Source organism: Topomyia yanbarensis, chromosome 1, assembly GCF_030247195.1.
Source record: "Topomyia yanbarensis strain Yona2022 chromosome 1, ASM3024719v1, whole genome shotgun sequence".
NCBI lineage: Eukaryota > Metazoa > Arthropoda > Insecta > Diptera > Culicidae > Topomyia > Topomyia yanbarensis.
The window spans coordinates 208,834,447-208,861,530 of NC_080670.1; the positions used below are offsets into that span (position 1 = coordinate 208,834,447).

The window sequence follows — 27,084 nt, forward strand, 5'->3', positions numbered from 1 at the left end:
TTTTACCATCAAAATAGTTGAAATACTTCTGAAGGAATGAGAAACCAAGTGTGACAATACACGCAAACTGACTGCGGAGAAACTTGACTTTATTAATACAGCAACCCAGGTTGCCATGCCAAGCTCCGAGAAGAATCAATACGGAGGAGTTGTTCCGAGCAGAAATGGAAAAAATGTTCAGTAATCGACGAACGGATAACTGAAGAAGCTCCATAAACTTCAGGCAGTAACTGCAAAAGCGCTGCTAGGAAGATGAAGATTCGCCGAAGATTTCGAGTGATGAATCCATGTCTCTTTCTCATAAGAAATAAATTTATAGGAATTGCATTTTTAAAGAAAAAAATGAGTAGCTGGAGTCATCCATTTCGATAGATCAATATTTTACGGTAACCCAGGAAAAGAAATAGAAGGAGTAGCTTTTTTCTGCGTGGTGTGGTTTTTAGGGCTTGGAAAGTGAGAATCATTTCCATCGATATAAGCTGGAACCTACATCAGTTCTAAAATGTCGCCAATAAGAATATTAGTAATCCGACCAAAATTGATTGTAAAAAGTGTACTTGCTTTTGCGTTCATTCATTGGAATTTATTGTCATTTGTCGGAATGTCCAGCACGGTGCCTCAATGGTCTACGTCTTCAAATGTTTTCTAATGTTTCATACCCTGGCAAAGAATCCTTTTGGTGCATATTTTGGGTGTGCAAATTGGTCAACCATGAACTGATCTGGGTTAATTTTTGAGTTACGTGAACGACCACTATAGTATTTGATCAAAGGCAGCGGATATCCAGATTTCTTCAAGCGGCTGGATGGCGTTATAGTGCAGGCTACTTTCATGCATTCTCCTATCCAATATCAAAGTTGATAGAATAATTGCGATTCGCTGGTTGAATTGTCCAACTAGAAACACATGATAACTTCTCCAGGCTTGGACTTGGACAATCAAATTGACAACATTTAGAGATGTGCACAGACCTAGGTTCTCATCATCTTGTGCCGCCATTCTTCAGTCTCGTTGAACTCCCACCACACGAGAATTTTCGATTGCAAACCGCCAGCGAGTGTTGGGTCTGCTCCGATGTCGACGACATGTTCCAGGTTCTAACCTGAACAGTCCTTTAGATGGTCTCTCTTCCGACATTAACGCTACATATCCAGACCACTGTAGTCGACTATGTTTTATTAGACTTCCGATGTGGGCACGTTTGTGAACTTGGTGGTCCATTTTCTACTGTGCTGCTGAGTATTGAGTGCGAACACTCAAAACCCAAACATTACCAGCGAGGAGTTGTTGTCGAGTTGTCGTGAACGATTATGGGCATTTTAATTTATGCTGCCCAACTTGGTGGAAGAGTGTGTCTTTGGAAGGCCTTTGAATATTAACCAGGAACTACGCAGTCACGTCCTAAAATAACCACTGGAACCGATTATGGCTTGCAAGAATAAGAAGTTTCCTGGGGGTCGAACTGTTTTCTACTATGGCATCCGCCATACTAAAAAAAATTCTCCAGACCTATCGAGCACGAATATCTTCGAAAAACCTACTGCATATGTTTAAAACGGAGGAAACAGTTCATAGATACGTCAAGAGCCAGTGTAAACCAGTGTTCAAAACTCAACCTTTTGATTGTGTGATTCTACTTCAGGCCTCAAATAAAGCGAACAAGGTTGATGTCATCTACAATAATAGCAAAACAAACCCCAGCTAACATTCATTTGAAGATCACCATTGCTAGACGAGCGAACTCTACATGAATCGTGGTTCTATCAAACCACCTTCATAAAAAAAAATTCACCTGCTATTTTCACAACTGTTCCGAAGATTATTCATGTTTTATTTAGCGAAAATGTTGAAATTTTGAAAAGTACCGTCGTTATATCGGCCGACATCCTTTCCAATTCAGGCGTTCAATATCCAGCAATGGAATACTATTGGACAATCTGTTGAATATCGTTCAACGTTTTGCGTTGCATGTAAGACGTCAAAACCCTACAAAACATTAGCCCTACATTCAACAAAACGTCGAACAAAGTGAATCAGCGTAGGACGTTTGTTAAACAAACCTTTCTACGAGGGAGTGCAAAGTTGATGCAAAAATGGAAATTAAATGCATCTTTTCTATTTTGATGCAAATTTGTTATATATTTCTAGAGTGATCTGCCCCTAGCTTTGCACACCAAAAAATAATGAAATTTAAACGACATGTAAATCAATACAAATGTAAACATACAAAGATTCAATCAAAAATTTGTTTGAAAATTACGTTAAAATCAATTGGAGCATCAAACAGCATACAATTTTACACTTTCATTCGTGTAATATTACATGTCATTCATTTTACAGCAGTATTCGAGTAAAAATACATTGAAGTGCGTTGGTTTTCCATTTAAAGAAACTGTAATTTTCAATCGACTTGTAAAATTATAATAAAATTCATTGAAGAAAGCACGATAAGTCGTGTGTATTTATGGTGGAACTTAATTTTACATTTATATTCATGCTCCAAATATGTGCATGAAAATAAACTTAAAATTACAAAATATTTTTTTCTGTGTGGACTGTGGATGATTATTTAATAATTACAATAGTCCAATTACGTGGAAAACGTAGCCAACGACAGTCTAAATTGATAAGTTTTATCAGTTTTCAATAATATTGCACCATAACGAAGATATATGAAAAAATCATTTTCCGTCGTCAACGTAAAATGTTCCTGGCAGCACTGCTCCATCGGAATCCAATCAGACTAATTGCAATAACTTCAGTTCTAGAATTGATCCTTGTAACAGTTAATACTAAAATTAAAGGCAATAATCACATTAATGAGCCTTACTTGTTTATGTAAGCAAATCTCGCCTCAATCAAAAGTTATAGCTGTTTAAAAACGTTGTTGTCCACAAACAACATGGGCATGAATGGGTTAAAAGAACTTATTCTGTGGGTTGTTTTATTTTTCCATGTAGTTTGTCCGGATTGTCTTATTGAGAAAAATATGAGATAGCAGACAAATCTTAAACATTGGCAACGCTGTCCTTGTTGAAATATTTCCACTCAGGAACCTTACAAATTCCCGCCACACAAAGTAATCAGCTGTTTATTTATCAGCAGCAGGCCACGAAATGAGCGAGTGTTGAAAATTTATAACGAAAACAAAAAGGACCCCCAAATTATCAGTCATGAATTTAGCCAGATTTTATCGCAGATTACATCCGGCACGATCCCAAATCCGACAGTTCTGCTCAGCTCTAGGTAAGTTAAATCTGTTCCAAATTGTCTAATTTAATTAAAGACCCCCTATCCAACAGATTATTCCACGGTTCGTTCCTGTTCGTCAAATGCTGCTCCTCCGCCAGGATTAACTAAACCGGCCCCATCGGAACGAGTCCGCGATCCACTGGATGGCCCTCAACAGACAATTTCCTATGGACAACCTATGCCGGTGACACATCCCCATCTGCTGCAGGATGGTGAACTATTACCGGGTGTCCGATTGGAAGAATTTCGCGCACGTCGTCGGGCCCTGCTTGAGTTGGTTCGAAAATACGCAGCAGCTAATTTGGACAAGAATGCGAGGGAACATTTGGTTTGTGTTTTTTTTGTTATTGATTAAAATACTGCTATTAATAGATTGCTTTTAGGTCATCATCCCGTCGGCCAATAAGAAGTACATGAGCGATAAAATTCCGTACGTTTTTCGACAGAATTCAGACTTCCTCTATCTTAGCGGTTGTTTGGAATCGGACAGTACTCTCACGTTGGAACTTGACAGCGAAGGTAACGAACGAAGTGTACTGTTCGTTCGGCCTAAAGATAGTCACGCAGAACTGTGGGATGGACCACGGACTGGGGTCGAACTGGCACCGTACGTGTTTGGTGTGGATCAGGCGGCCAGTGTCGCTGAATTAAAGCCTTATCTAATGAAGTACTCGTTCGGTCATCCCAGCGCGACAGTTTGGTTCGATGAGAAGGGTTGCAATTTGGACGATGTGAGGAAGATTGTTGGGGATGTTAATAAGATGGAATCCGTGCGGTCGCCCGTTAGTCTAGTTCACAAACTGAGGGTAGTTAAATCTCCGGCGGAGATTGAACAGATGCGCATGACGTGTCAGATTGCTTCGGAAGCAATTAACCGAACGATTCGGGAGAGTAGTCCGGGACAGAGTGAACATCAGCTGTTCGCTAAGGTAGATTACTTTTGCCGAATGGCGGGAGCTAGCTATTTGGCGTATCCTCCCGTTGTGGCTGGAGGTTCCAATGCAACCGTGATACACTACATCAACAATACTCAACTCGTTCGGGACGGGGAAATGGTTCTTATGGATGCTGGTTGCGAGTACGGAAGCTACACCAGTGACATAACTCGAACGTGGCCGATTAGTGGGAAATTTTCGGACCCACAGCGAGTGTTGTACGAAGTTCTCGCACAAGTTCAGACGGAGCTTCTGCAATGCTTGCAGCATGAGGGTGGGGAAACGCTTGATCAGCTGTTTGACACAATGTGTCTGAAGATCGGTAAATATCTGCAGGAAATTGGATTGATTCCGAAAAGTGTGAAGGGAATGGATTTGGCCAGAGCAGCCTACAAATTCTGTCCGCATCATGTGTCGCACTATCTGGGTATGGATGTGCACGATACGCCACTAATTTCGAGGAGTGTTCAGTTGGTCCCTGGAATGGTCTGTACTGTTGAACCTGGTGAGTACCTGAGTTTTTTCCTTGCTCGTTTCTAAAACTATATTCAAACTTTCCGTAGGAATCTATATCAGCCGCTGGCGGAAAGATGTTCCAGTAGAATTTCGAGGACTTGGCTTGCGAATCGAAGATGACGTCCTCATCAAACCGGATATGCAAATTGAGGTTCTGACCGAGAGCTGTGTAAAAGATTTGCAGCAACTTGAAGCACTCGTGGGTTCTGGTGGTACCTAAATCCTAAAATAACAGACCAAAATCAGAGCAGGGTAAGTCGAACTTTCTTCCACAATTCTGGAGCGATTCAAAACTCTGACAATGCGTTACACGAAGGAGATGTACATATCTAGATATATTTTCATTATAAAATAAAACAAACATTAAGTGGTTTAACGATTTCCTTACCAATAAGTAACAAACAACGCATCATTTCAGTTGCTTCGGGCAGCTCGCCCCCAGATAGTGCTGCAAATCGGCGAGCGACGATTGGACCAGCTTTGCGGTGATGGTCGGTTTGCCCAGCCGTTTGTGGGCCTCGAAACGATGACAGCCTCCGAAACTGTAGTAATAATCACCGCCCTCGCTGCCCTTGATCCACAGCACGTCTATCGGGGGAATGGATTCCACTTCGGTAGGATTCTGTTTCGAAGGGGGATGCTTGATTACCGAACTGGATTAGAATAGCGACGAATAGACTAACCTGAATCGATTCCATTAGTGACTGCACCTTGGCGTTGTCAAGTACTGACGGTATCGGACGGTTAATAACCGCCATGGGCATCTCGTGAATCTCGGCGATGCCGGCCGAGTGGATGCTGGTGGCCATCGTGGGGTCTTTGCCCGATGTGGATGATGATAGAGTAGCTGCGAAAATGAAGCCAAAATTAGGAACTCGAGACGCTTATCGCCTTGTTTTGCCTTTGCCTAATACAAAGGTTATCGAAGTTTTGTTTTGCTCACTGTATGATAACGATGATAATTGCCCCTATCTTGGCAAGTTTGCTGCGTACAACGTAGAACGATATCCGCGAGGACTATTTTTAGACTAGTTTGACCAGTTTGATTTTGCTTGAAGTTTTGGCAATACCCTGGCCCCTACCGCGAGTAGTAGTGAAACTCGACTGAACAACTTTCTGCAGCGCAAATTTGCATTGACCCTCTCCGATTGGTCGCTGCTTGAAATGCAAGGTAAGAAAAATACCCGTGTAGTTGTTTTGTTGCGTATCTGCAAGCGCGCGTCCAGGAGCACATTATCAGTCGGAGGAGGTTTCGTTTTTTTTTCGACCATTCATTAATACCTCCTTCCTCTTCCTTCACCGACAAGCGATTCTTCGCTTATATGATTGAAGGTGTGTTTGTTTCGCAGAATGTGGTATGTTTATGGGTAATTTACCTTTACAGTAAGGGGATTGAGGGGCTCGGTCGGCACACTGCAATTTTATTATTGGTGTTTATTTTAGCACTACACTTTGTAATAAAATTTAACGAAAAAAAAAAATTATCATGAGTCGTGTTTGATGTGTTAAGTTGTTAAAAGTTTGTTCAATTATTAATTTTAAATTAATTCTTTTTTTTTTCTTGACACACAGAAGCTATAATATTAATTTTTCGTTACTTTTTACAGGTTACCAACGTATACACAGGAATCAGCGTAAAGTATGTGATAGGGATTAAGACAATATTGAGAAACTATGAACAACGATGCTTAAAAGTGGCAATCTGTGTAAACAACGACGTACCATGTGGCTGCAGGCTGTATGCATTAATAGACCGATTTGTGTTGGATTACAAGCGTTTTGGTAAGTTTTGTGTTTTGATTCATTCACTGAGTAGACTCGTATTCCACTTGGTTATTATAAGTACGAATAAGTAGATATATCAGCCAAACTAGTATTAATAATGGTAGTAACATCTATCCGTTATAGTATACAGTAATAGGATGAACGATGAACTATTCAGTTTCTTGTTTGCGAATAGTAACAGAAAAAAAAACGAATTCTTGGTTTTACATTCTGTGAAGTGTTTCAACAAGCTTGGCAGACGATTCTTAATGCACAGAAAAATTGCAGGGTGCTCCGTTTCTACTGACCACATAAAATTCCTCCTGGTGAGACATTTTCTAAACTTTAAGTAGACGCAACGAGCTTCACGGAAACCTATATGAATATTCGGGAAGTTCTAGACCATTTAAATTTTTTTTTGCGAGATAGAAGTCCTTTGAAATCTAAGGGCAAGACAACGAACTTATGGAAAGCTCTTTTGAAATCTCCAACAAATTCCAAAAACGTCTTACATACTTTCGGAATATCTTACGAAGTTTTACGATTTTACTAGCGTAAGCGTTCATTGTTCTAAGACAGTCAAGGAACTCCTTCTAACTTTAGAAATTAATATAAGTCAGAGTCAGAGAATCCTTTCAAAATTCTTAGCTTTTTGGGATCAGTTAAATGACCTTCAACCGCAGTTGATCATAAACGGTTTCACTCCGATGCTTGATTTGTACTTTGCGGACAGTTGTTAGAGCTTACTTGTAAGTTTCAATCACTCGAGCCACAGTAATTTTAGCATAATTCAGCTGCTCAGTTTCTGAGCTGATGCTAAAGGATTTTTAAAGTAACCGTGAACAATTAATTCCTCTTCTCCTGCATTGTGAATCCCTCGGAACCACGTTAACAGTTTTAAACAACGGTAAAAAATAGACCACTAAAAACAGGTGCCCCATTTCTGTAGATCTTGCCTTTATAAATTCACGGACAAAGACAAAATTAACTAGCCCCGACAAGCTTCGAGGGGTGGTAGAGTTTGAAGCAATCAAATGATATTGATAGCTATGGGCCTTTTTGCGAAGGAGTACGGTGTATATGTACCATCTAACCAGAGGCGACGCGTGGCTCCACCGCCAACCTGTTCAATATACCACAAAGGCCCTCAAAATGTCACAGTCATCGCTAATTCGACTCCATGAGACGTTTTTAGATCAGCTGATTATTTCTCGTTTATCTTTTCTGGCGTTACTTGGGTGGGTTGAACATACGACGAAATCGTCGTTTCCATCCAACATCTAACGAATAGGACCAATGATAGATGTATGTCGACGGGTTTTTCTATGCAAGAGCTGAGCAAAACAAATTTATTGTGGAAACCCACCGATAAATTGTCAAACAAGCGTCTGATAGAATGCTTAAAAGAGTAAAAAGTACATAATATATCCGAGAAGCGAACAACTTAAAATAATTTCTGAACAGGAATTTGAGCAAAACAATCATGTTTAAAAGGATTATTGATCAGAGTTAAAATAATGGAAACTCTTTTTGAACGGCTGAAAATGAACCTGATGTGACTCGTGGTAAATAGAAAATATATTAATTTAAAAATCCATGTTATTTATTCAGTTGAATATCGTACAATAATATTCAATTCACTAATTGTCTAGGTAAATATTTTCAAATGTTAGTACAGGATGTAAACTAATAATTATTTTTGTTTACATTGTGCCAGGGCCTACTTTGATCGTTTAATTCGTTGCTGCACCTTCTGTATAAGAATGATTGAAAGATTTTTCAACCGATTTAAAAAATTTCCCTCAATTCTTTCAAATGGGATAGAAATTTGAATGCGCCTCATGCAATGCATTGAATCAAAAAAAAATTTATTTGTGAAATATCGTAGACATGTGATATTTAACATGTTCATTATTACAATAGAACCTGAGATCATTCGTCCAACCTCTGATTTGAATTTATATCTATTTTATACTCTCAGCAGCTTTCAATATGTAAATACAAAGAGCAAACAATTTCTTAAAAGCAAAAGTAGACGGTTCATTATTATCGTTAAACCAACGAAATACATACGCACCCAAAACCAATATGCCCAAAGTGAAACAGCATTTGTTCAGGCTACCCAAGAAAACAAGCGTTCGACCGACTGTTATGGACGTATGGCGCCACACACTCAAAAATTATAAATCGCTTTCGTTTGCACACAGCTCTAACGCTCATATGGACATCGCACCAATACACGCTGGTTCAATATTTGATTTGAACCGGTGCAAAAGGAAATAGAAAAGGTCGTCGCACATGAGGCTCACGCTGCTGTTCCTGCCGTCGCTCATGCGTTGCTCTTTCCAGAGCATGCGGTGAGAGTACGAGATGCGTGCATGTTTGAGGTTGAACCGGACATAGGAAAACATAATTTTTTTGAAATTTACCCGCTTGGTATGCTAGGTTCGTTTATCGGTCGAATCAAATTACCAAACTTCAAAGTTTGAAGATACTTTCATTTAAATTAACACTCGGAATACCAAGGGGGTAAAAAAAATGGGAACGCTTACTTTGACCGGTCATATCTCAGCTGTTACATAATCGATTTTAAATCTGTCTTCACCAATATAAAGGTATGTCTTTTGTGAACACGTCGAATTAAAAAAATAGAAGAATAGAGTTGTCTACCGTAAGTTACAGTAAAAAGAGTATAACAAAGTCAGTGAGAAAAAAATGGGAACGCTTCTTTGACTTGCCATATCTTAGCTGTTTGCTCACCAATTTTAATTTTTTCTTCACCATTGGATAGGTAAATCTTTTATAAAAATAGTGAACAAAGAATGATGGAAATCAAATTTGTATATCTGAAGTAATTGTAAAAACAGTAATTGAGAGTCAGTACAGACGAAATTACTTTTTCTGTTCAAACAATCGTATCACGACCGTTTGTCAACCAATTTCAATTTTCCTTACACCAATGCAATCCTTAGAGCTTCTAGACTTGTAAATATATGCAATAAATAGTAGATTTTCAAAAATTACTATACTTTTTCGAGTTTTTAGGAGATAGGATTTTTACAATGTACGTAGCATACGGTTGATTGAAATTCTTTGCGACTTGTTAGTTTTGCGGTTTGAAAATTACCTGTTTACTCAATAGTTCTACATATTATACATGGATATTATTATATCAAAATGTTTGCACGGACGTGGAGAAACACATTATTGTATGTAAGTTACTAAATAATAGAGTGTGTTAGGACGATTCAGTAAATACGAAGAAGTTCAGAATTTTAAAATATTCGTGATATAACTTTAAATTTGAAGCGATGACCCATGCATTTTAATACACCAGTCGATTGTAATTGATGGCGGCTACAATTTCTGAAAAAAAACATTTTTATATTTTCTCAAAAAATAGCCAAAAGTACGTAGAAGTACAGAAATTTCATTTAGTTGGCAAAAAATGTTGAATTCAAAGCGATGGCCTATACCTTTTTATATACCAATCGATTATAATTGATTTTGGTTACAATTTCTGGAAGAACAATTTTTATATTTTCTCAAAAAATAGACAAAAGTACGTAGAACTACAGTAATTTCATTTAGTTGACAAATAGCTTCAAGTATTCAAAGCTATCACCTATTCCATTTATACACCAATCGATTGTAATTGATTTTGGCTACAATTTCTTAAAGAACAAATTTTTATATTATCTCAAAAAATAGCCAAAAATACGTACAAGTACAGAAATTTCATTTAGTGGGCAAATAACGACGAATTCTAAGGGATGATTTATACTTTTTTATACACCAATCGATTGTAATTGCTTTCGGCTACAATTGTTGCAAGAGAAACTTTTCATATTTTCCCAAAAAAATGACAAAAATACGTAGAAGTACAGAAATTTCGTCTGATTGGCACATAACTACAAATTTCCGTACTTCTACGTATTTTTGGCTATTTTTTGAGAAAATATAAACAATTGTTCTATCAGAAATTGTAGCCGCCATCAATTACAATAGATTGGTGTATAAATAGTGTAGGTCATTCCTTTTAATTTGCAGTTATTTGTCAATCAAACGAAATTTCTGTACTTCTACATATTTTTGTCGTTTTTTTAAGAAAATATAAAAAGTTTATCTTGTAACAATTGTAGCCGAAATCAATTACAATCGATTGGTATATATAAAAGTATATATAAAAGTGTAACTTTGAATTTGACCTTACTTGCCAACTAAATCAAATTTCCGTACTTCTACGTATTTTGTCTATTTTTTGAGAAAATATAAAAATGTGTTCTTTCAGAAATTGTAGCCACCATTAATTACAATCGATTGGTGTATTAAAAAGTATAAATCATCCCTTAAAATTCGACGTTATTTACCCACTAAATGAAATTTCGGTGCTTATACGTAGTTTTGGCTATTTTTTAGAAAATATAAAAATATGTTCTTTCAGAAATTGTAGCCAAAATCAATTACAATCGATTTGTGTATAAATGGAATAGGTGATAGCTTTGAATACTTGAAGTTATTTGTCAACTAAATGAAATTACTGTAGTTCTACGTACTTTTGTCTATTTTTGAGAAAATATAAAAATCGTTCTTGCAGAATTTGTAACCAAAATCAATTATAATCGATTGGTATATAAAAAGGTATAGGCCATCACTTTGAACTCGACGTTATTTGCCAACTAAATGGAATTTCTGTACTTCTACGTACTTTTGGCTATTTTTTTGAGAAAATATATTTTATCAGAAATTGTAGCCGCCATCAATTACAATCGACTGGTGTATTAAAATGTATAGGTCATCGCTTCAAATTTAAAGTTATATGACGAATATTTTAAAATTCTGAACTTCTTCGTATTTACTGAATCGTCCTAACACACTCTATTATTTAGTAACTTGCATACAATAATGTGTTTCTCCACGTTCGTGCAATCATTTTGATATAATAATATCCATGTATAATATGTAGAACTATTGAGTAAACATTAAATTTTCAAACCGTAAATCTAACAAGTCGCAAAGAATTTCAATCAACCGTATGCTACGTACATTGTAAAAATCCTATCTCCTAAAAACTCGAAAAAGTATAGTAATTTTTGAAAATCTACTATTTATTGCATATATTACAAGTCTAGAAGCTCTAAGGATTGCATTGGTGTAAGGAAAATTGAAATTGGTTGAAAAACGGTCGTGATACGATTGTTTGAACAGAAAAAGTAATTTCGTCTGTACTGACTCTCAATTACTGTTTTTACAATTACTTCAGATATACAAATTTGATTTCCATCATTCTTTGTTCACTGTTTTTATAAAAGATTTACCTATCCAATGGTGAAGAAAGAATTAAAATTGGTGAGCAAACAGCTAAGATATGGCAAGTCAAAGAAGCGTTCCCATTTTTTTTCTCACTGACTTTGTTATACTCTTTTTACTGTACCTTATGGTAGACAACTCTATTCTTCCATTTTTTAATATGACGTATTCACAAAAGACATATCTTTCTATTGGTGAAGACAGATTTAAAATCGATTATGTAACGGCGGAGATATGACCGGTCAAAGTAAGCGTTCCCATTTTTTTAGACCCCCTTGGTAGTCCGCGTAACTTTTTACCCCCTTGGTATTCCGAGTGTTAATTTGTGTGCTGCTGCTGTATATTTATTTTAAGTGCAAATAGGTTTCGGGTCGTCAGATTTTGCTTACCTGTTCAATGAACAGGTTGAACGTACCGACGCGTCGCCTCTGCATCTAACTAGGTTTAAATAGAAGGGGTCGTTTTCGATTCAAGTTTGAATTGTGCGGATCGACTGCAGCCAGCAAAGATACTGGACTGCTGCACTCCGAATACATTCAGTGTCAGTCGCAACTGACGGACGGAAGAGGACATTACTCAACTTAGACTTTCGTCGAGTTACCTGTGCAGGGTTTGCTTTACCTATCTCTTCTTTAACAAGCCTCATCGGTCTTATCGCCTTTTTGTGCCGCTAATCATTAACTGAATTAATTGCAAACAATTGGAACACACGGCCTCCTATTGTAGCAATAAGGTTCATTGTGGGAAATGCGGTTGGAAGGGAAATTCACACGTACAAGCAGCGCAAGGAAAAACTGAAGCGTTTCTTTCAGGGATGCTCTAAGCCAATTCTTTCGAATATCTATACTTGTCGGCTGATGATTAATAAAATTTTCTAACATTTGATTGTAAGAATTATGCGACCGCGACATCTGACAAAATCAAGTATATTCTAGAACATCCTCTATGCGATGGAGCACACGTTTTTGGCTGGTTTGATTCTCCACAGCGCGATTCAAGCTCGGACGAAACACATACCAGATGCGAGTATCTGCGGACGGTCCCTCACCCCGTAATGGGACAGAGTATTCAGACATGTATGCAGGGAAGGCTTCCGCGTAAAAAAGATTGGAACGCCCAACAACTGAAAAAAACGCATGACCAAAATGGTCATTGGCGCCAGTTCGTCGACGGATGAACGAGAGAAACGTCGATGAGCACCCTTAGGGGCACTGCCCAAGGTGTGCGCAGCCGAAACAATACCAACGAAAGCGTGGAATGTGGCAACTGCTGGATATTATATTCCACCAAAAAGATCTGTCTAGATACTGTCCCAGTACGGAAAATGGAGTTCTCACCGATTATCTGGTCATACTACAATAACGCCCCACGGTTAGACTTGTTCAAGAATCTGCCTGGCTGCGAAAGGCCACTTGTTAGCTTTATTTAACAAGTTCGTCGAGGGTGATATTGTCCCAGGTGAAGGTGAGCGCCGTTACAAAACCGGGAAGCCATCCTCCGATCACAATTCATATTGACCGATTGAAATGCTGTCTTTTATTCGGAAGTGGTAGGAGAAATGGATGCTGTTCCTCTTCAACAATTGGGATTACATGCATAGGCTTGGATTTCACATGCATTTTTCGCACGCCGATTTATCAACATCACGATTTAGCTACATGGGTCTTCCTCAGGGCCCCCCTCCTGTGTAAGTTACGTAAGTTACGGTTTTTACGTGAACGACTTTGACGAAGGTCTTGTCAATAGCTGTGCGCTAAGGCAATTTGCAGACGATGGTGTGGTCTCTATTAAAGTGCCTAATGCTGTCGATTTGTACGAATCATTGCAAAATACCTTGAACAATTTGGCTGCTTGGGATCTTCGGCTAGGTTTTCGAGTTCTCCGTTTTCTCTAAGAAGTGTCACCCGGCGAAACGGCAGCTTCCAATAATGGTTAAGGTGGGTCTATGACTAATTTGCTTCAACCATTTTTTCAATATTTCTCATCAGAGGACACCCAAAAGATGGCAGACCTCCCAGATACGTTGGCTGTGCTTCTTCGACGTATTGGACTTGTGGACCGCGGCTTCTGCGCTTTTGGTAATCACGATATTGAGCATGTTGTCTGGATGTGCGCCGAATATTGCGTCGCCTAACTTATTGGATATGACCCAACGTTCCAAAAAGGAATGCAATAGCAATCCGCGATCTCCATGTACCTCATCTACCTTTAAAAGACGGTAAATATCCAAATTTGACCTTCCTTATTTTTATTTCTCATTCGCAGAAGTACCCTGTACAGCCTTTGGGGTGTCGACCCATCACTAGAGCGCTTCTACATGATCATCTTCATCCTCACCGCTGTGCCTGTATTAGCCAAATGTGAACTGAGAGTCACCTGATGGTCTGACCCCTTTTACCTAGCATGAGCATCACGAAATCGATAGGCTCATTAACTGTAGCTAAACAACAGCAAGATCCTAGACAAGAGAAGAGGGGAGCTTCGCTTGAAAAGTACGAACCGTAATATGACAAGTGACGGAGACAAATCTCAAACCCTATCAAAACAGTAGAGTTAACAACATCGATAACGTAACGGATTACTTGAGCGAGCTCGCGCTGCTATCTCGGGCACCACAAAATTCCGTAACTCGATTACCTCGTGAGATCCGACTACTCTTACACAAACACCGATGGGTACATATGTTGGAAAAATTTCACCCACAGATACAGCGTTTCGAAGGGGCGATAGCTTAGAAGCATCTTGCAGCAAACTAATTCCATGTCCCCACCGGCGACCCTACCAGGTCGTTGCTACCAGCTATGAAAGCTTACTGGGCGCTATGGAAAGGGATCATGTCATTCGACCTTAATATATCCGCTAAAAGCATGATTTCTGCTGCAGCACATACCATGTTGCGGTAGGAAGGCCAATCCTGGAGGATGAGGCGGTAGATCCCGGGGATAACCGTGGACCTTGGCATCCCCTTCGCGCCGCACTTTAAACGGTTCAAAGTTGACTTCCAGAGCCGGTTCCAACTAATTAAAACTATCTGCTTCCGGCACAAGCTTCAGGCGCGCTGCACTCAACATTAGCCAAGCGCTAGGACAGGAAGATATTTTAAGGAGTGGAGTTAACATCATGCAATACGGAGGGCCATGTTGACATTTTGAGCCGTGATGATTCTGGTCTGCTTCCTAGCGCACCTGCTGACACAGCCTACGTAGAGACCGGGACTCTCCCCCTCAGTTCGGCGGCTGCAATCACCATCACTAGAATAGCACTTGGATACTTGTACCGTACAGCCGAAGAAGACTACTTGCTGCTACATACAGTCAGCAAGATCCATCTGGAGTACACCGAGTTCGTGACAGGGTCTGGAACGATCGCGGGGTTTAAACTGGACATCAGCCTTTCTACAGAGCCCAGCGTCGTCAACTAAAGCACTCACGTGTGGATTTTCACCGACGGTTCAAAGATCGGTAACGAGGTTGGAATAGGAATCAGGAGAAGAGAAGAAGAGCTCTCGTTGCTTCCGACACATCCTTTATTGTGGTGTCCGCTTCTCTGGCGGTCATTTTCAAATAGTCTAGAAAGGTTTACCACTGCTTCATCCAGGCTATCGATGGCGAGTATGACTCATTTGCTATCTGCTAGCAGGAAGTGTAAATAGTTGGTTAAACTGGTTATTTTACTGAATTTTCTTTACTTAACTGTCATAATTGTATTTTTCTGTCTCATTTTAGGTTGTGTTAGTATACAAAAACTCAGCATTGGCATGTAGAAACGAACTAGAGAACGAGAGAATGTAATCCATCGCCATCAAGGGCTTCTTCTGCGTAAGTTACCAACGGACAATGGAGGCAGTCCAAAGTTATCGATAGGAAATAACAATATTGAGAAACTACAAAAGGCAGTTCTTCCGATCTGGGAACTGCCAAAGCAAAAAAGAAACATTTACAAAACTTGAATTAATAGTCTAGTGTGTATGCACTCCGCTTATATCCCTGACATTACTGGTAAGTCTTTTGTATGTAAACTAGCGTAATCTACACTGAACTTATTTGATGTATTATTTGCACATATGCCACTGTTGCGTTTAATCCCTTAAATATAAATTGCTATAACACACGCATTTCAAATAAGCTGTGTCTGCTGTATGTTGGATACATTAAAAAAACAACCCTAAGAATAGGTTATTTTAACATTAATTAAGGTAGTTTTGCGTCTCATACGCACTTATTAGTGATGTCAAAAATAAAACAAGAAAATTTCTTCCGTGAAATAAGGTGCTTTTGAGTTATTCGAGCTTTATTCAAAATTAGGTAAATTCAATTTGAGCATACTTAACCCAAGGTTGAGCACCAAAAACCCCTAGCAATGGGTTGTTCTTGCAGTGGTTAAATGGAAACTATACTCAAGACAGTTTGCCCAATTTTACCTTGTTCAACTATACGCAACAATTGAGTCAACAGAACTCAATTTTGAATAGTTTTTTTGTATGCGTGTACCTCAATCACGATGCTTAAATGCACTAACACTTCTGCTTCATGTACAGTCAGTCTTTTTTAGGGTGAAGATAATCAGCTCGAAGATAAACTCGATTCAGAAGAATCTGACTTCAGACATTAAGAGCTAACTCATTTCAACAGCGTTAATTAGATCCACCGATTGCGATGATGATAATACTTACCTACAAACCCCCGGTGTAAACTAACTCTTGTGATTAGCTGAAGAAACGTCATGTTAGCAAAGCTAGGAAGCTTCATTTGTCCTCTACAACAGCTGCTTCGATACTAACAAATTGTGCTAATTCATTGGTAAATAACACCCCTTTCGCAGATAGTAGTGAGCAGCAAGATATGATTGTGTGCCAGCTTGTCAGTATATATATACGCTCGACAGATAGTTTGGCGTAAGGCACTAACTGCATAGTAAGAAACAGTATTTTTTGTGACTTATGTCCCGGCATTTTATAGCTACAGTCCACAGCTATAAGGACAAGTTGTTCGCTTGGATTCGTTTTTGACAGCTAAAGCCAAATGATCTAAACTGGAATCACTGCAACTCTCTAGATTTTCCCTCAAAATATATTATAGTTAACCTTGTTTTGCAAGAAGTCGAGTTACTTTTTCGAATTAATGTGATATGCCAGTAATCGCTACTAAGCTAAACATTTCAAAGATAATTATTTACAATAAAAAAACAGTTGCAATAATATAAAATGTATTTATTTTATTTTTCATCCCTCTTAGTTTACTATAAACAGGATGCAATCTAATCTAACAATAACATACAAAAGTTTCATCTTCTACTCCACTAACCTCCCTTCATTCCGTCTTTCTCACCCCACGCAGTCCCTTATCGGCATAGATCAACCCGGCAAAATTATTCAACTGCCTAACGCGCAACCTGGACCAAATCAAAAAATTACCCAAACCCAAAATCTGGGCAGCATTCAGTGCGGCCGCCTCCGGATACAAAACCGTAGCGCAACCCAACCCAGACGGTACATTCAAGCTGGACCAAACATCCAAACTGACATTCTCCGGTTTCACCGGTGGACAATTAATAACCGGATAGTTAGTATTCCCCGACAAAACCGGTCCGAGCCCATTGGAACGCCCCGCCACCGTAATAAAAACCAAATTGCGCAAAACACTTTCATACTCGCTCACAATCTGCAACGTCGTCTGGGTTCCCTTATGAGCCGAAGTCACCCTCAGTTCCACATTCAATCCAAGCTCCCGACAATGTTTAGCGATCTTCTCACAGTGCTCCTTATCGGAAGCACTTCCCATCAGTACCACCACCAGGTGATCATTCGCCGGCACAATATTGTCCAACTGTTCGCTAACCCACAGGAAATTACGCTTAACCGTATCCAGATCGGAAGCACTAACCGACGCCAGGTTACGGTAAACCTGCTTATCCACCATCAACCGCTTATCACCCGATGGCCACAGCCGCCACGAGTCGGAATCAATCACGTCCGCTACCAGCAGCTGTCCGTCCTCATCCACACCAAACTCGATCTTCATATCGATCAGGGCACAGTTCCGGGTGGCCCAGGCTCGTTCCAGGATTTCGAACACCAGGATCGTGGTTTGACGCATGATGTCCACCTCGTCTTGACCTGTGTTAAAAAGGGAAAAATTATAGTTTTAATGGTTAAGGTCTGCTCAGGTTACTCGACTCGGATTGGCCCCGAGTAGTTGCTCTTATCACTGGTTGCTATGTTTTTGTTTAATTATAGATCCCGGTGCGATCGTCGCCGTCAGTTTGTTGCCATGGAAGTAATCGATTCTGTTGTTGATCGGTTCGAAGGCTGGACCTTGGCGTAAACATATTTTGCAATCGGCGTCGGGGTCAAAACAAGTCTGTTTACTACTTTCATACGTCACGGTACGGTGGAATCAGTTGATTGCCGTGCAACTTAGTAACAGTGCATCGGATGTTTTTGGAAAACTATCAAAGAATAGAGGAAGACACTGCTGCTGTTATCATGAAACAATCTATAATTGGAAGAGTTATAGGTTGAAGAATGATCTGGTAACGTCTGTGGGCTTAGCTCAGGAATTGACGTCATAGAAGAAGAACTCAAGCGCTGGAAAATGTAAATTGGGACAGACTTGTTGACAAGTATTGTCGTCAACAAAGTAGATCAAATGAAACCAGCGACAATGTTATTTACCGTACCCTTGTTGTTGTTCAAAATCGTTTGTTTATATTGATGGCTTCAGTTCAATAATAATTTTCCTACTCTCATTCTAGTGGATCAGCTGTGTCTCTTCTAACTTAGAATGCTTAGACCAGAGGCGAAGTAATTAAAAATTGAATGCGATCAAAAAGATACACTCGGAATTTACCATAACTTTTTAGGTAATTAGGTACAAGTAACCGTTCATGAGCTAGGATATATCGAGACTGTTTGAAAATCCTCCGACAGTCAAGTTAATAAATAAACATCTTACTTGGCAAGCAATTTGTTATTGCAGATTGAAAAAAAACGAACGCTTGGTGTTGCATCGATTTCAACGTTCGCTGTGTGTGGAAGAAGTGAAGATAGTGATGAATGATTCTTGTAATCTTTAACTAATAATATTTTTCATTCCAGGTGACACGCTTTAGCATGTATGTACGAACTAGAGACGAGACAACCTAAACCGTCGCTCTCAAGCGTTCTCAGGCTCAAAATTGTGAAATTATAAAGGATACCAAACGGACACTCGAAGCTGTGTAAAATATGCATTAGGAAATAAAAAATATTGAGAAACTATGAAACGCCAAGGCCAATTTGGAACATTTATTCGGCGATTTTACAGCTCATGCAGTAAAAATCCTGTAAGTAATGTGTTTATATTAAAAAATAGGATTTAATATGCTTTCAGAGATGTCTTAACTTGGTTTCGAAGATTTTCCAAATTATTCTTGAAGCAGATAAGTCACTTGTTAAAATAGATTCACATTACCCCTATCTCTTGATTAATAGGACCTGTCTTCAACAGGTTATTTATGATACGATGCTTAAAGATTTGAAGTTCAACTTCTTTAAAACTGATTTTAATGGACTTAACCACTTACTGCAAGTTACTTGCCAGGTGACCTCGCTCAATAGCGCAACCGACATAAATAGAGCAGTAGAAAAGTTTCCGGCGATGCTGACACAACAGTTCAAGTGCATGTCCCTTCACCACGTCCTCGACAAAAATTCGAAGTTGCGAAGTTCGACAAAAGCTTGGGTTAAACTGAAACGAAAGTTCGACCTTGACCAGTGGGATTCGTAATCAGTTTGCAAAATATTTTTCAAGAGCATTTGAAACAGTTCCGACTACTCCAGCCCTGATTGAAACCGAGCTACGTGAATTTTCCAGCAACTTGACGAACCTAGGAAGCTTTCGTTTTTTAATAAAATTATCGTTACTGTCATTGAAATATTGCACGTTGCTCTGAAATTAGTTCAGTGAGGTAGTAATCTCGGACCCTTACTATCCTCCTTGTTCTTCAACGACATTCTCAGGTAACCCAGAACTGTTACTCATTGTGCGATCTGAATTGAACTGCGACGGTAACTAGATGAGTTTTATAATTTTTGAACTCGAAATCCTTTGACTCTCAGCGCACCAAAATGCTTTTCTTGTATCTTCTTCAACCCACAGAAAAAAGTTCAATATTGTGGAGTTATACTACCTCGGGGAAATCACTTGAAAGACTGTCGGTTGTCAGGGACCTTGGTGTACTGCTGGATTCTAAATTGTCGTTCAGAGATCACTATTTTCACATTCCATAGGCCAGAAACCTTGGTTTTACCACTATAATATCCAAAGAGTTCACTGATCCTTCAACCTGAGAGCACTGTATTTCTCCCTTGTTCGCTCCGAAACCGTATAAAATTTGCCTAGAAATGAAACAAAAATTTAAAATTTTCTTTAGCATCGACGACCTATTCCAGGTTCGCAGTCGAGCATCAATTTGGCTGGTCTCTTTCGGTATTCGCGCTACATGCTCAGCTCACTGTGTCTACATGTTTTATCAGCCTGCCAATGTCAGCATGTTCGTATACATGGTACAGCCCGGGGTTCATGCGACTGCGCCATTCTTCATATCCTACTGTGACGAAGAGTACTGAACGCAGGCTTTTTTTCTCGAACAGCATCGAGCAATTTACTGTCTGTTTCCTTCACAGCCTTTTTCTTATGGCAGTACAGAGCAACAGGGAGTATCCGTGTTGAGTCTTATTAGCAGCCGCAACACGCTATTCTACTGAATAAACTAATAACCGGGATGTAAAAGCTTATGAATTGTGTGGGATTTGCCGGAAGCTACAGTTCCTTAAGAAAGGAAGAAAATGTAAATTGCAACCTGTGTGGCCTCGACTGGCATGGTCCTTTTTAATTGATTCGGATGTTTTTATGACTGGCTGTTGGGTGTGTATTCTTACTTACAAGTGACTTTATCAATTTGGTTAGGTGGGGAACATGTCCTGCTAGTTGTCGACTTTTTTATTTGTGTGTGCGGATAGTTTCGCATCTTTCAGATTGGAGATGAATATTAACACACCCTTTCATGATGAGATGTGATATGAAGCAACCATCAATTCTAAGGTTTTCTCTAGTGGATACAAGTAGATTTAGTGTAGACCCGAAATGGTTTCACGTTATGGTTCTAGAAGGGAGATCAAACGGGATTGGGCGGACCCGTAAGCAGAGACACTTACGCGCACTTCGTGGGAAGAGAAGTTTTTCTTCAAACAAAAATACTCAGCCAAAAAATAAACAAGATATAACCTTCTGATGCTTTCTACAGGTATGTTACACATTCTTTCATGTACTAAAGTTCTTATTGTGAGGCTTCAAAATATTTGAGCCACTCTAGTAACCCTAGAATAGTTGTAGTTGATAATGGCAAAAAATTGCTGCCTATTTGCCATGTTGGACCTCCAAAAGAATTCTATTTTTGAAGAACACGCTTGGTCGTTCCTTTAGCTTCTATCCCTAGAATTTATTTCCCGGTATGTTCACATATTTCGAGATTAACGAATCGCTTGGGATTCAGAAATCACAAGAAAAAAAAGATTTTATTTTTTTTAAACATGATCATTAAATAAGGTTTAGTATAAAATATCTCGATCGTCAAACATTTGAAGTGAAGTAAGGGATAGTAATTGCCAATGACTTTTTCCAACTGGTTCGCTGTTCGATCTTATTGATATCTGCGCTACCTATGAACCAGTTGATTTATTTTTTAGAGGTTTCCTTTCATATTTTAATTCTTAAAAAGGCAAGGGGTCTCCAACGCGCGAATGGTTGCAATCATTTAATATGAATGAATGAATGTGATTAGAAACAGTAGTGATCGAGAGTTTTTACTCGGCTCTTGTCAAAAAAGTAAAACGATAAAAAAGAGGATTTCAATTTCACTGGGTCTGGGGAGATTGCCTTTTTGACACGGAGCGACTCCAGAAAAAAGAGGGAACGAGTTTGAATTCCAATTTTAAAATCAACATAGTACAATAGAGTGAGAAAAAAATGACCTCCACCGGGCCACCCCTAAGTCGATTCCTGCAGTCAGACCAGGAGTGTCTGCTCCAAATTCAAGCCAAATCGGCCAAGTTTGGCTGCCGGAACAATGTGTTCTAAGTTTGTTTGGGTTTTTTCGACAAATCACATGAAGAAAGCCCATTAACTTGCATGTTCACCGCTAGGTGGCACTGTATGCAATAGTTTTTTACTGCAAGTGAAAATAAGAAAGATCATTTTATTGTCTACAACTTCCTTACGAAAAGTTATTAATCTTTTAATAAAGTGATGTCAGTGTTAGTTTTCCATGGGGCCTAATATTTAGCACATGGTGGTAAATCAGTAGTCGATTCCCATGAACATTCTCTTTTGCGTTGGTTGGATTTAGCTGCAAAATAAGTCTGAAAACAATTTAGTACATGATATGGGTCATCTTCTAACTCCGAAAGGAAGAGAAATAGACTATGAACTAGTTCAAAAAAATTGCTGGAAAGGGCTTGATCTACAACTTTGTGGAAGACACCTGATTTATCTCTCCTTTCGATGAAAAGTTAGTGTTAGCTCCCTCTATATTGTGAAATGGAGAACTAAAATTTAGTAGTTTACAGGTTCTGATGTACGAGAGAAATAGGGGAAAGAGATTGTTTAGAATCACGTCAGAAGTGTCCCACAATATTGTATCCGGGGCTAACACTCCGGAATGAGATATACAACGGCATACAAACGGTGGACGATCGTATTACGTTAGAGGGGCAGGCATAGCGTAGTTAGTAAATCGATTACTTTGTGCGCAGCTCTCCTGGATTCGAGTCCCAACCACGCACATAGGGTTAGAAACCCAAAGACCCAAAGGTTAAAACTTCTGTAATAATAAAAACGTATTAAGCTAGAAGATGTTCTAGATCTTGGCTATGGAGGAGTCCGACATGATCGGAACGAGAACGCAAGGAAAAATTTGGAGCTCATTACAAAACGGAGGTGTTACTTGTCAGTAACTAGTAAACTATTGACTCAAAGCGTATTCTAAAACAACTGAGTAGGATGATCAATGGCCGACTGAACTTCCACATCAGCACCGGCTATTCCTGCGAGATCACTGGAATGATTCTACAAGCGATCTGTCTGGTCATGGGCACTTCTGACAGTTCCCTCATCGGTTCGGAAACACGCTTCGTTACCCTTCTGTCTTGGAGTGTGGAAAAACGAGATATCGGTATCTTGGGAAAATCCATCATCTCGGATCTCTTTGTCGTAGTAGGATAGATTCGTCAATTCCCACGGTTCGCTGTCCAAGATGTCTTCAGTGTGACAGATATCCACCGTTTCAGGTCTTGACCAGGGCTTTCTTTGAATTATATAACGTGCCATTACGATCCAATGAGGCTACGTGGTACGCTTCCTCGTTTCAGAGGATTCCACAATGGCTCAGATGATGAAGGTGTTTAGTTAAGCTTGGGCCTGTATATGATGAATCTGAATAAGTCGCAAAATGTAGGTTGTAAGCGCTGTGACACCGCTGACCGAGTCGATAAAGATGGCGATAGATTTTGGTGCACGAGTTGTGGCAGCTAAGAAAATTTCTGCGGCTTCGTCGGAGATGATATAGCAGGGATCTGGAATTAAAAGATATTGGCTCGATTGCCACGTTACCCACGTTATTCGGAGATTTGTGGCTTTGGGATCTGTTTCCGTGTCGGTGATACCGTAGTCGATGAAGCTAGCTAGGTGTTTTATTACCGATTTGATAAGAATCAGGGAATCGTCTCCCGCTTTGAAAATGCTCTTGATAGTCATGTGAAAGGAGAGGTCAGTCGCGTTCCAACACCATTCCAGAATAAGGCCTTGGGAGGCGTTGATTGCTGAAGGGTTGGACAAGCTTCCTCGGCTCCTCAAGGAGAAAAACTCCGCTGTCGGTGAAGCTTACTGATCTTTTAATGATGTTTTGTACCATGAAGCAATCGAAGGGTAGCTTGTCGGGTTCAGTACAAACCACGCTGGTCGAATTCGATGGAAGTAAAGTATACTTGTGATTCTAAAATCCTGGTTGCAAACTGGTATGTTCTAAATCTTTCTAGATATAGAATATCATCTAAATCAGCGGTTCTCAATCTTCTTCGTATCACGGACCTCTTAAAAATCATCCTGGGTTGTTGTGGACCCCCACACCCGCACAGAGTTACTGCGGACAGGATGTAACTTGCTACTGCGTGTTGAGAGCCCTTTTCTTCGCGCTAATGCATTAGCTGTGTTGTCCACAACTTGGAAGTCAACCCATTTCCCTTCTTTTGCGTTATTGTTCACGTTCATGTCTTTATAGGCAGAGCTTCCAAGATGTTCGAAGCTCTTATTTGTTTCTTGCCCTAACCAGTCGTAAATCCGTGTTTATCTCCATTTATTGTGCTGGTTGTTGGTTTGGAGAAACTAGACTAATCATTATTTCGTTGTTAGTACAGGAAGTTAGCTTCGATATACAAAGCGGTAGTAGGTTGATTTTTCTTAGCGATTTCGAAGCATTGATTTCCGTAATGTGCCGTCTGGTTATAGAACTGGCACGTAGGTGTAAAAAATGAGAGGGTAGAAATAAAAATTATATTAATATTGAATTTTTGACTGGTCGAGTAATCATAATCTACAGCACTTTTATACAATCTCCTTAGCCTATATCCTGCAATAAAAATGCAGTGAAATGAACCATCTTTAATCAGCAGACCTTGGTTGGGGTGAATCCAGCTTCAGTTATAAGAAAGAAGTAGACGAAAACGGACACTACTGTTTCAGCCTCAGCTGAAGCAACGACGAATAAAACGGGAGTTCTTTTATTCGTCGTTATTTTAGACCAAAATATGCTCGGACACGACAGTAGGAATCTGAAAAGGTCATTTTAGCAACATGAACGTCGTTTGGAGCGACACTGAAAATTTTTCTTCAAGTAACGGATTCCACAGCTTCATATTTTGATATAAAGCTTAAATTGTCTAATGTGGTCTAATGTGCGGCGCTAAGTCGTGTAGGCGCACCTCAACTTCGTCGCCATCCATATATTCGGGATCTTTTATTTAACGTTGTCATATCCGATGCCGTGTTTACCTGTACACAGTACCTGTACACAGTTTCTTACGTGGTGTAACTGTATATATGTTACTTCTTTGAGATTAAGATCCGGTTTCCCGCTTAGTAAAAGTTCAACAGTACGTGATTGTAGGTTAAAGAGATTTTAAGTCAATCGAAATTGCAGCTACTTTTATTGTTTTGTGGCTGGTTCATTTATTCGATGTAATCCTGTTCGTGAAGATCGATTTTGTTTGATATCGATATATTATTTTCTGGTTGTTGCGAAAAAGCTTTAAATTTCAATATCCAACCGGAAGAGATATATATCTTCGCGGACCCTCTTAAACCAGTGTCCGTAATTTTAAATAATTGACGGCGTTGTGAAAAGCTACAAGAACTACCATTTACAAAAGTTCTGGTGAGTTGGTTAATCCGAATGGAAGCCGCATGAATTTGTATGTTGCGTTTCCGACAAAGAATTGTCAAATGACTGGAACTCTCGTGTAGAATCAAATGAAAAAATGCGCTTGACAAATCGATTAACGAAAACTATTTTACCCTGAATGAGAAAACTTTTGATTTTGGTAGCAAACTTTTTTGACGACACAGACGATTTTGCAGATCAAATTGCAAAATTGCCTTAAATTAGTTTTAAAAACCTTCAACTCGGAAACAAACTAGGTATTTGAAATCTGTCTCAAATCTCAACAAATTCCAATCTCAAGCTGGTCGTTAGCAATTTTGAAACAGTTCGTCTGAGAACTTGCTTAAAATTTCAAAAATTGAGTTTAAATTCAACAAGAAAAAACGAACCTTGATTCCGCATTTTTTTTGAGAAATTGTGAAAGTCTGTACATTTCCGGATTTTTTTTCAGGTCCGTAAAAAATCCATATTGTTAGCATCACTGATCATTTCTATAAAATTCCCTATATAGAAATTTAAATTAATTTCTCCAATTTAGATCTGTAGTAATCAACACACGGCCGAAATCAACAGCACCAAATCAAGTCAGTAATAAATCACGAAATAACTGCGCATTTTATTTTTGTTGTGTTTTGGTGGTGTTGTCATATCACCAAACTTCGGCTGGACCCTTTGTTCATATCCACGAAACGCTTTACAGAAAAAAACAAGGAAACTTCCAGTACTAGTGTTCTAGTACAATATCCTACTCACCAATCACCACCCCGTTGACCTTAAACCCAGCGGACACCATCTGCTCCTCACTCCACTGCGGATCATCGGCGGCATCATCCTTAAAGAACGTTTCCTGCTTGGGCGGCGCAAACCGGTATCCCTCCTTCACACCCGGATTCCGCTTCAAGTAGGAACCGGTAGCCAACCGACGGGTAACCCACTCGATCGGTACCATATCGCACTTGCGTGCCACAAACGCATTATCGGACACCATCCGGACGAAAGCCGTCTTTACACCGGCCTGGTTCAGCAGCGTAAACACCTTCGCATTGGTTTGATTGGAGATTTTGGCCTTCCCTTCCAGGTCGTGCGCCCGGACGCCATTGTGTGCCGTTATGCGATCCTTGTTCAGCAGGATCGAGTGACCCGGTAACGACGGAACGTCGTAAACCTGCTTGGTCTTACCCTCGATCAGCAGCTTTCCTAGCTTGATTCCGCCGACTGTAACATGAGAAAAAAAAACGCATACCGATATCATAAAAATGTCATTTGAGTTACTTTCTTCAATAATTTACCTTCCGTAACACTAGCCATATCCCTGATCGAGTTAGCACTGACTTTAATTGAATCAAATTTGTTCTAGGTAACGATGGGAACTATGAAGAGGCACAAATTCCAAAACAAATTGCTTCCACGCTTTTTATTTCACTAAACACACCGGCAGATAACAAAAAAACACTGAACAGGTCTCAAACCGTGCGGCTCCAATGTCACACTAACGCAAGCATTCGGGTTAAGTTTGAGCTGGAGTCACATTGCGACTCATGATTTTATACGAACCGGCTGATTGTGTGAGTCTCTTTCGCATATGCTAAATTAAACAGATTCGCGCGCGCGTGTGTTATCGCCGCATCGTTCGGAGAGCACGCGAGCGACGAACCTTCGCTTCGCTCAGTTCACTCAGCAGCGTTTGTGACTGGTGAGAGTCTTGCTGCTGGATGCGTGCCTTTGTGTGCGTTTTCCGGCCTTCCTCGAAACATAACCCGTACGCGCGATAATTCAATCAAACCCTTTTTTCTTGGTTGTCGATCTTACATGACTTTAATTGATATTTTACACT

The 27,084-nt window shown here is 39.6% G+C and overlaps 3 protein-coding genes across 4 annotated transcripts; 1 reads left to right on the plus strand and 2 right to left on the minus strand.

Moving 5' to 3' along the window:
- Positions 1–3,079: 3,079 nt before the first annotated feature.
- Positions 3,080–5,087, plus strand: LOC131690407 (xaa-Pro aminopeptidase 3-like). Its single transcript, XM_058976144.1, has 4 exons — positions 3,080–3,246; positions 3,303–3,580; positions 3,636–4,692; positions 4,751–5,087. Exons 1-4 carry the CDS (start codon positions 3,174–3,176, stop codon positions 4,921–4,923), a joined length of 1,581 nt encoding a protein of 526 aa, XP_058832127.1. The 5' UTR covers positions 3,080–3,173; the 3' UTR covers positions 4,924–5,087.
- Positions 5,006–16,579, minus strand: LOC131690442 (putative sulfiredoxin). Of its 2 annotated transcripts, none has more exons than XM_058976218.1 (3): positions 16,450–16,579; positions 5,387–5,550; positions 5,006–5,325 (listed from the first exon to the last, which is right to left on the minus strand). In XM_058976218.1, exons 1-3 carry the CDS (start codon positions 16,523–16,525, stop codon positions 5,113–5,115), a joined length of 453 nt encoding a protein of 150 aa, XP_058832201.1. In that variant the 5' UTR covers positions 16,526–16,579; the 3' UTR covers positions 5,006–5,112. The 2 variants fall into 2 exon arrangements, with proteins under 2 accessions (XP_058832201.1, XP_058832210.1); XM_058976227.1 differs by lacking the exon at positions 16,450–16,579 and adding an exon at positions 5,647–6,252.
- Positions 16,580–16,965: 386 nt separating this feature from the next.
- Positions 16,966–26,738, minus strand: LOC131690435 (bifunctional phosphoribosylaminoimidazole carboxylase/phosphoribosylaminoimidazole succinocarboxamide synthetase). The gene is made up of 3 exons (XM_058976206.1): positions 26,540–26,738; positions 26,004–26,465; positions 16,966–17,892 (listed from the first exon to the last, which is right to left on the minus strand). Exons 1-3 carry the CDS (start codon positions 26,556–26,558, stop codon positions 17,087–17,089), a joined length of 1,287 nt encoding a protein of 428 aa, XP_058832189.1. The 5' UTR covers positions 26,559–26,738; the 3' UTR covers positions 16,966–17,086.
- Between the last annotated feature and the right edge of the window lie 346 nt (positions 26,739–27,084).

Coding starts and splice junctions, on each gene's coding strand:
- LOC131690407 (XM_058976144.1), top strand. CDS start 3,174: ATGAATTTAGCCAGATTTTATCGCAGATTACATCCGGCACGATCCCAA. Junction 3,581..3,635: donor AGAATGCGAGGGAACATTTG/GTTTGTGTTTTT, acceptor GATTGCTTTTAG/GTCATCATCCCGTCGGCCAA. Junction 4,693..4,750: donor GGTCTGTACTGTTGAACCTG/GTGAGTACCTGA, acceptor AACTTTCCGTAG/GAATCTATATCAGCCGCTGG.
- LOC131690442 (XM_058976218.1), bottom strand. CDS start 16,525: ATGAAGCTTCCTAGCTTTGCTAACATGACGTTTCTTCAGCTAATCACA. Junction 5,551..16,449: donor TTTACACCGGGGGTTTGTAG/GTAAGTATTATC, acceptor TCATTTTCGCAG/CTACTCTATCATCATCCACA. Junction 5,326..5,386: donor CACTAATGGAATCGATTCAG/GTTAGTCTATTC, acceptor CCTTCGAAACAG/AATCCTACCGAAGTGGAATC.
- LOC131690435 (XM_058976206.1), bottom strand. Junction 17,893..26,003: donor GGTCAACGGGGTGGTGATTG/GTGAGTAGGATA, acceptor TTTTTAACACAG/GTCAAGACGAGGTGGACATC.